This window comes from Gracilinanus agilis, chromosome 2 (genome assembly GCF_016433145.1).
Source record: "Gracilinanus agilis isolate LMUSP501 chromosome 2, AgileGrace, whole genome shotgun sequence".
In the NCBI taxonomy this organism is placed as follows: Eukaryota; Metazoa; Chordata; class Mammalia; order Didelphimorphia; family Didelphidae; genus Gracilinanus; species Gracilinanus agilis.
The window spans coordinates 281,626,434-281,636,170 of record NC_058131.1 but is presented as its reverse complement, the minus strand read 5'-3'; the positions used below and the strand labels follow the sequence as shown (position 1 = coordinate 281,636,170).

The following is a 9,737-nucleotide window of genomic DNA, read 5'->3' as shown; positions in this document are numbered from 1 at the left end:
CCTCCCAAAGTTGGCAAATCTGGGCAAGAAATTTCTTGTTTCTCTGCTTCTCTTTTTCCCACTTAGGAAACAGAATTGATCTTTCTCCTATCCTGACCTCTCTTTTATGGAGCATTAGTAGGGCATGCTGACATGTCTTGAGAATCCTTAACCATATCGAGAAAATAAAAACGTGAAGATTTCAGATGGGGATTTATAGTTTCTCTCTTTGTCTGGCTGTGGACCCTGAGGTCAGGCCTGAGACCTCAGCATCCTGGCTATTGGAGCTTCTCAGCTGCTGGGGGGTTTGGTTAGTAACTCCGAGAGCAAGGAGAAGAGATATTGTGGTTAGAGTAGAAAAACCCCTGAACTTGGGCTCAGGAGACCCGAGTTCTAGTCCTACTTTTGCCATTAGCTTGCTCACCTTGAGTCACTTCCCTTTCTGGGCCTAAATTTCCTCATCTGTAAAATGAAGGATTGAAACGTTTATATTAAGGTCACTCTAAGCTCTGAGAAACTGGGATTCTTAAAGACTGTGATTCATATAGCAGGTATAGGTTGGCAGAATCCAGGAATTGAACTCAAATACTCTTGGGACAGGCAGGTTTCCTAAAGAATGGAAAAAGCCCAAGTCTTATGTACTTAATAAGTACTATAATATTCTATTACATATGTGCTACATCTAATAATAATATACTTTTATTGCTATTATTCACAATAGCTGCCATTTATATAGTACTTTAGGGTTTATAAAGCATTTTATATACATTAATGAGTCTGATTCTCCCAACAATCTCATGAAATAGCTATTATAGATATTATTATCTCCATTTTACAGATTAATAACTGAGTTTTAGAAGGATTAATTGACTTGCCCGTGGTCACATAGCTAATGCCAGAAATAGGATTCAAACTCAGATCTCTGGTGGCATGCATAGTTTTCAAATGAGTTTATGCCATATTCATATCCCTTTTTAAACCACAGCAATAACAATTCACCACACTTTGTTCTTATCACAAGATTTCCTTCCTAACAATTAAAAATTGTCACCTGGTCAACCTGTTGGTAGCGTCTATGACTTCAGACGTATCAGAGTTTTTATAATAACAGTACTTCGTTGTTAAAAGCACTTCATGCACGTTTTTTGTGGTTGGGGAGTGGGGAAGTTTTCCCTGTAATTCTTTTCTCTTATTTGATTCTCATAGAAACAGGGATTATAATTTCCATGTTATAAATCATGAAACAGGAGCCCCAAGAAGGACAATGACTTGCCTGGCATCTTAGAACGTTAGCCCAAATGCTATATAAATGCTGCTATTATTGTTGCTGTTGTAATTGTTATTTTTAATCATAATAACAAAATCTTGCCCTGAGGATGTACTGCCTCCTACTTTTCAAGGTATCATTACATACACTATTATTATACCTACGTCAAAATTTTACCCCTTTTGGGCAAAAGTCCCAAGAAGAAGTGATATGTGAGGTAGAAGGAGCAGTAACCTGGCTCTGTGACACTAGGCAAGTCCCTTCCCTGGGCCTTAGTTTCCTCCTCTGTGACTGAAGTCAGGCATGATGACCTTTAAGGGCCATTCTAATGCTTATATTCTGTGGTTTTCAGAAGAGCTAAGGAGAAAAATGGGGCTGTGAGCATTAACAGAAGCCCGAATTGAGTTTATCTCCCTCTTTCCTCATCATAATAGCTCAAGTTTCTAGAATACTTTAAAGTTTGTAAAGCACTTGGCATGTGCTATTTCCTTTGATCGTCATGACAACCCTGGAAGGAAGACTATTCTTATCCCCATTTTACAGGTGTGGAAACTGAGACAGAAAGGTTCAGTGACTTTTCCAGAATTACACAATTCCTAAATGCAAGATTTGAACTCACATCCAGTATTCCATCTACTAGGTTGCCCATCAATCCTTGTGTATGTGTGTGTGTATATACACACACACACACATATATATATATATGTATATATGTATATATGCATTTATATCTATGTGTTTTCTCCTGCCCATCCCCTTCTGCTTTTCACTGACAGAGGGAAGGAAGGGATATTTGGGGCCTTGTATCCATGGACCCATGCGCTACCATCACTCGTTTAATTACAGGTTTTCAGCTGTAGACCGGTGGGCATGCTTTGGGGGGAGTTAAGGGGGGCTGCTCCAAAACCCTGTCATTTAGCATCGTCAGAGAGCCCCTTCAAAGAGGAGAATCTAGACATTTTCTCCACAAGGTGCGGAGTGGACTGTCTTGGCCCCAGCATGAGTATAATGACAGATGCATTTTGCAGCAAGCTGGGAGTGAATGGGTCCGACTGGCGTTTCTCTTGTCAGACAAGTCATTATTTTTTTTGTCATTTGCTGACAGTTTGGGTTTCATGCGTTTGTGTCTTTTTTCTCTTTTTCCCCCTGCCTGGAAAAATGGCTAGGTATCTACGAGACCCCAGCGGGAACGATCCTCTACCATGCTCATTTAGACATTGAGGCTTTCACCATGGATCGAGAAGTGCGTAAAATCAAACAGGGCCTAGGCTTGAAATTCTCCGAATTGGTGTACAATGGTGCGTATGCCTCCCTCCTCCATTCTCCCCCTCTTTTGACTTCAGTAAAACAAAATGGCTACCTTCCCTTCAAGGACCTGCCCCCCCTGCCTCCTCCCAGCCCCCTTATAGCCAGTTGGGGAGGGGTGGGATGAGGATTCTTGGCTGGGAGCTATGGAATTACGGGACATTCTGAGATAGAGGTGGCAGGACCATTTGGTGGAAAGACGCAGGCCCAAGCCCCAGGCTTGCCACTAATTTGTTGAGCTATTTTGGGCAAGTCATGTTTCTTCTCTGAGCCTCAGTTTCCCCATCCTTAAAGTCAGTGGTCTGGATAGGACGATCCCTGAGGAGGTCGCCCTGCCAGATCTAGAACTCTGTAGTGTTCAGGATGTTGGGATTAGGTTTCAGGCAGGAACAGTATCGCTGATGCCCTTAGAGAGCAGGTTCGGGGAAAGGTCTTTCTAGGCGTTGGTGCCCCTGCTTAAAGTGTGGGGCAGCTCGTGCCCTGGAGCCTGGAACTCTGATTCTTTTCCAATGGGAACTGGAAAAGTTGGGTAGGTAGGAAATGGGAAACAGTAATGTATCTTGGATAGAGTGGGAGGGGGGCAGCTTGGTCTCTGCCCTTCCCCAGAGCCTAAAATATTAAAACTGAGTGGGAGGGAAGGGGTTGGAGGGGCTTGAAACTTAAAGGAGTTAGTTTGAAAAAAAGAACAAAATGTCACTCTTCTACCGACATCCATTAAGGAATAAATTTATTGAACTTGCTCTGGAGCCTAAGCCCTAGCCTGCTTAGAACCATGATTATCCTAGCTAAAAGGAATCTTTAGAATCTAGAATATTAGGTTTGAGAGAGACTTTAGAACACGGAATGATAGACCATCAGGGGGCCTTAGAAATATCAGGACTGGAAAGGACCTTCGAGATCCTATTTCACTCCTTATTTACCAAGGAGAGACGGGGTTAGGCAGCGTATGGAACCCTCCCAAGGTCACATAGGTAACAAGTAACAGCTGGTATTTGAACTCAAGTCTCCTGACCCACAGTGTCCAGGCTTTTCCATTACATCATGCTTCTGAGCAGAAGAGGGGAAAATGGAATTCAATTGAAAAGGTTTAGATAAACAAATTCCTGGGTGAAGGTTCCCCAAAGGGCATTATGAAAGCAAATTTAACTAGTATGACAGCATTTCCCTACTACTGGCCTCAGTTTCCTCACCAGTAAAATTCAGAGGTTGGATTATATGGAAACCAAAGTCTCCAGCTCTGATATTCTACAGTTCTGGAACCCAGGTTATGTAGACACATCCCTAACCTGTAAAGCCAACATCTCTGAACTCGCTTTTGTCACCTCAGGGACTGACTCCTAGAACAGAAGGAAGGGTCAGCGCTGAGGACATTGCTGTGACTTTTAGGGCTGCAGAAACCCTCGCCCTAGCACAACCAACCCCAAAGGATGATGGATAGAGCAAACTTGTTTCTAGCTTCTCTTCTTTCTCCCCATTTTTTTCTTTTAAAGCCATATAATCATTGTAACTCGTCTCTGAGTTTAAGGGGATTAGAGATTGCTAGTTGGGTTTATTTTCTCCTCATTGTCTGAAGGCAGCTTTGAAGCCAAGCACTCCCCTGCCTTGGTCCCCCCCTCTCCCTCCCAGGTATGGGCCAGGTGTTTAAATGCCATTGTTTCCCACCAACCTCGTTTGCTCCATGGGATTTAAATGTTGAAAGGTGGATTTTGGTTACAAAGTGGGAGCGTTATTAAGGCAATTGGTGGGGAGTAGGGAGCAGGAATTGGGGGCGGGAGCACCTGGAGTTTGAGAAGCTGCTTAGGAACTGAAAGAGTTTGGAAGGAGGTAGGCGTGGATCCTCCTGACTTCCTTCCCTCCCTCTTCTCCCCCCCTCCCAGTCTTCTTCCATCTGAGGAGTTAGGAGGGGAAGTCATTCATTGGGATTTTTAATTTGGGAACAGTGAGTTAGAGAGGTCTCATTTAAGTCTGAGCAGGTAGCTCCAGCTGGATCCCAACTCCCTCAGACCCCCCCGGATCTTCTCCCTGTCTTCCTAAAGCTAGAGAGCAAAGCAGACAGTCCATATTCTTAGAGTAACAACTCAGAGAGAGCTTCATGAGGGCAATGGAAAGGCCAGAGCATCAGGAAACCCAGCCCTAGCTCTGCCTCTGACCTGAGGAAGTTATTTTCTCTCCAGGCCTCAGTTTCTGCATCTGTAAAGCAAGAAGGTTGGACTAGAGCTTCTAAGATTCTGTCCAGTTCAGAATCCAGAATTACAGATAACTGAGGTCTCTAAGACTCCCTCCATAGACTTTAGAACTGAAAGGGACCTTGAAATGAATCCATTTCTACCCTCTCTTTTTGCAGATAAGGAAACAGAAACTTAGAGAGGTAGATTATCCCAGTTCACAGTTATTTAAACTTTTATTTAAACTCTGTTGTTCTGAAGCTAAGAATGGTGTGACATATCACGCTGCCTTCCCTACCTCTGACATCTCATGGATCTGGGTTTTGAATCACTCTAACTTTTATTAGTACAAACATCTCATCCTGTCACTCATAGCATTCTCCACAAGGGAATCCTCATTTCACAAATGGGGAAACTGAGGTTCTGCTTAGCAAAAAAACTAAATAAATCAGTTCCATAGACTCAGGACCCAGCCTTGCTCCACTATCCCTGCCTCTGCTTGTCTGCTTCATTTATGGAAGGATGGGTCCAGAGGGACTCACTGTATTGGGGCCCTTCAAAGCCCCCCAAGAGCAGTCCCCAACAGGATGGACCAAGGAAGTGGTCTCCTTTCCTCCACCTCATCAATTTCAGACTTTGGCAAAAGAAGTGACCAAGGGTTGGGGAGTCCATTCCCCTCAAAAAGCTGAGATTCAGCTGAGTGACAGAGGGTTTCTGGTTATTCACTTGGGAGAGAAGCCCCGTCTGTGTGCAGTGGTGCTGGGGTACCTCTGTAGGGAAGACTCAGTCTATCCAAACTCTTAAGGCAGACAATACAACTAATTCCAATAGTTGTAGCATGTTTAGTAGGCCAATCCTTCTAGATTCTCCAGCCTTTCTCTGAATAATCCAAGGTCCACCCCCACCCCCCACTCCCTACCCCAGGAACTCTTAGCTTTTTTCTTCCCAGCTGGGCTTTAAGACAACACCTGCTTGGGAGAGATCGGAAAGATAAACGTGAAGCTGGTGGCCCTTGCAGACACTTAAAGACAATCTCTTTCTTTATGCCTCTCTCTCTATCTCCTGTGTTCATCTCTCTCCCTTTCTTCCAGATCTGGGAACTTAATGGGCTAATTATCTTTATTTAGTTAAAAGCCTGCTCCCAGGAAAGCCAAGAGTCCCCTCCCGTGTAGCCCTGGCACTCTGTCTTGGGTGCCTTTGTGGGGGTGGAGAGGTATGAGGACTTATTTGCCTTTCCTTATAGCTAATGTGAGGTAGCTAAGTGGTGCAGTGGATGGAGTGCCACGCTTTGAGTTAAGGAGACTCATTTTCCTTAGTTCAAATCTAACTTCAGACATGTACTAGCTGTGTGACTCTGGATAAGTCACTCAATCTAGTTTGCCTCAGTTTCCTCACCTGTCAAATGAGCTGGAGAAGAAAATGGCAAACTACTCCAGTATCTTTGCTAAGAAAACCCCAAATGAGGTTAGAAAGGAGTCTGACATGACTGAAACAAATGAACAACAAAATGGCATTAGTGTGGAGGAAAGGGGGAAACAGAACTTGAATGAAAGTTAGAAAACTTGAATTTCCTGCCTCTGCTGAAGTCACTTCATTTTTTTGGACCACAAGTTTCCACATCTGTAGAATAAGCTTATTAGGCTAGATCAGAGACTGGCAGACTAACACCCCCAAGCCACATCTTGCCTGCTACCTATTTTTGTGTGGCCCACGAGTTAAGAATGGTTTTTATAGCTTAAAATCAAGTTGTATTTAAACTCATATTGTAAACAAAGTTATATTTTGAATGTAAACACTATTCACAGTTCACAGACTGTACAAAAACGGGCAGCAGGCCAGACTTGGCTTCTAGGCTGTAGTTTGCTGAGCCCTGGACTAGATGATTTTTTTTTTACCACTTGCACGTAATAACAAATTTCCACATAAGTTTTTCAAAGTTATATGATTCAAATTGTTTCCCTTCCTCCCTTCTCTCCCCGCTCCTGAAGCTGGCAAGCAATTTGATCTGGGTTATACGTGTATTATCACACAAAACATATTTCCATATTGTTCATTTTTGCAAGTGATTAATCTTATAAAACCCAAACCTCAAAACATAAATAAGCAAGTGAAAAATTGTCTGCTTTCATCTGCATTTTGACTCCAACAGTTCTTTTTCTGGAGATGGACAGCAATCTTTGTCATAATAAACTAAATCAGTGATGGACAAACTTTTTAAAGAGGGGGCCAAAGGAAAGGAAATGCTCTTCTGTTGGTCTGTTTCTAAAGCAACTCTTTCGAAGTTTCATTGTATTTTTCCTACTCATTGTATTAGAGAGATTAGGAATAATGTTGAGGCCCAGCCTGAGAGAACATTTCAGGGGGCTGCATCTGGTCCGCCAGCCATAGTTTGCCCATCACTGGACTAGATAATGTCTAAGGCCCTTCTTACTCCGATATTGTGTACCATTCAATGGACCTTCTGCTTTCTCAACCCCAAATTTCTAGGCATCTGCCCCCAGCATTTGGGGAAAGTCTAGGTATTGTTGGCTTGGACATAGCCTCCCACTCAAACTAAGTGTTATGGAAGTGTAAATCTTTTTTGTTGTTAAAAGAGAAGTGTTTATTGTTGTTTCTTGTTCAGTTTTTGTGTCCATTGTGTCCAACTCTTTGTGATCCCTTTTGGGGTTTTCTTGGCAAAGACACTGCAGCGATTTGCTATTTCCTTCTCCAGCTCATTTGACAGATGAGGAAACTGAGATAAACAGGTGAAGTGACTTGATTAGGGTCATCCTGCTTGTGTGAGGGCAAATTTGAACTCAGGTCTCCCTGACTCCTGACTTCCCAGTGCTTAATCTACTGTACCACTTAGCTGTGTAAATCTTATTTCTCACAAACAACCAATCGGGGTGAGTAGAGGAAAGCCAGTGGACTAGGACTTTTGTGCAGCCTGATTTTGCTCCTCAGCATTGCATCCTCCCCCATCGCTTTCCCCAAAGTCCATTTTCCAAGTCCCTCCTGTAACTGTAAGCTAAACCAATGTTTATTACTTTGAGAAAGTTCTATTCATAGGAGTAGGAATGAAGTCACTCCTTGGATGGGGATTGTAGAGGGTACCCCACATCACCGGGCAAAGAGCAAGGGAGATGGGTTACCAGACAGAGGTCCTGACAACAATGGGAACTCAGACAGACAGATGTGCCTGTCACATCTCTAAGCAGAACCTACTGAGGGAGGTAGGAAGAAAGTGGAGACGGCCTTGCCAGAAGAGTGACAGAGAATAAGGTTACTTTATAAAGGAGTGAGGAAGGTGAGCCCACCTGAAAGGCTGCTGGGCCATATGGAGCCTGATCTCCTGATCTGATAAAGGCCCCAGGTCAACTCCCTGGCCCCTGAGCTCTTGTTCAGTACCGGGGACTCTTGGGGCCCGGGACAAGGGCAAGGGGCTTTTTCCTGAAATGAATAGTTCTCTGAGAAAAGAGCCAAAGCTCTTTCTTCCCCTTGCCTGGAATTTTCTCCCCTCCTTTCCTGCGTTTCCTTCATCTATCTCCAGGCTCCTTTCCTTTTCCCCCTCTTTCTTCTTTTCTCTCTTTACTCATTTCTCTTCTCTCCTTTCTCTTTTCCCACTCTTATTAATAGAAAGTGTTAAAGTAAACAGAAGTTTTCTCTGGCTGGAAAACTGAAGCCATTCTGAATGGCGGAGTATCCAGAGTCCTGCTTCTTATTGGGCAGGGCTTATTAGCCCTAAAGCTTCTTATGGAAAAATAAAGAAGGAGGCAAGGTTAATAAGATGAGATTGAGAACTTCCTCCCATTTGACAGATGAGGAAATTGAGGCCTAGAAGTGAAGTGACTGATCTAAGGTCCCAACTGTTCCTGGCAGTCAGGTATTTGAACCCAAGGTTTCCTTCAGCAAGTAAAGTCAATGAGGCTGGTAGTATCATAAACAGGGATATATCTGGCATTCCAGCCTGCTGCATGAGTCCACACTCTTGATATTTAAGGCCCTCCTCCCTCACCCCCTTTTCTACTATTTCTCATTACTGGTCTATCCAAAACTCCTGCAGGCTGGTCTTCGGGGAGATGTGCTTTCCTTGGCCCCAAAGGGCAGAACTAAGACTAGTGGGTTGAAGTCCCAGAGAAATCCATTTCAGCTCAACAAAAAAGAGTTTAATGTGTGCAGTGGGCTGACTAAGTAACTAGTGGGCAACTAGGTAGCTCAGTGGATAGAGCACTGGGCCTGGAATTAGGAAGACCTGAGTTCAAATCTAGCCTCAGACACTAGCTGTGACCCTAAGCAAATTACTTAACCTCTGTTTGTCTGGTTCCCTCTGCTGTAAAATGAACAAATAATAGCACCTACCTTTCAGGGTTGTTGTAAGGCTCAAATGATTGTAAAGAGCTTAGCAGAGTGCCCAGCACCTAGTAAACACTATATAAATAATAGCTATTATTATTTTTTATTAGTAATGAGTTCTCTGGCCCTGGAGGTTTTAAAAGCAGAGGTTGTCAGGGATGTTGTAGGAGTTCCTTCTCCAACTAGGGATTAAACCAGCTGACCTCTGCTATCCCCTTCCAGAACCATGGTTCTCTGACTTCTTACTGTCCCCTGTACCTACTGTGCTTATTCCAGTCTCTGAGCACTTCATGATATAATTGTTCCTCCCATCTTTCGTGTCCTCTCTCCAATCCTCTTCTTCCCTCCTACTCTATCTTCAAGATCTACCTTTCCTGGAAGCCTTGTTCAGTGCATCTTGATTTCTCTTGCTTCCTTCCTGACTTCTAGTCTTTCTCAAACTGGTAACCCAGGCTAGAGCTTAATTGGCCTTTCCTTGTTGGCTGCACATGAGTGGTCTCTCCTCATTCAGACTGGGAGGTACTTAACATAGTAATAGAAGACCATGTCTCCTGTCTCTACCATAGTGCCCAGCACAGGACTGAACCCACCATGGATACCTGACAAAAAGGTATTAAATAATCAGTGGCAACAGATATAGTCACAAATGAGCTAATTATGGAGATGCAAGGCAATCCATTACATGG

At 43.6% G+C, this 9,737-nt stretch overlaps 1 protein-coding gene across 1 annotated transcript in view; it reads left to right on the top strand.

The window, feature by feature from the left end:
- The window catches only part of ASS1 (argininosuccinate synthase 1), a 201,098-nt gene that overhangs the window by 66,482 nt on the left and 124,879 nt on the right, over positions 1-9,737 (top strand). Inside the window, exon 10 of the mRNA XM_044659689.1 lies at positions 2,413-2,544. Within this exon, the coding sequence (XP_044515624.1) occupies positions 2,413-2,544 (132 nt within the window). The remainder of the gene's footprint in view (positions 1-2,412; positions 2,545-9,737) is intronic.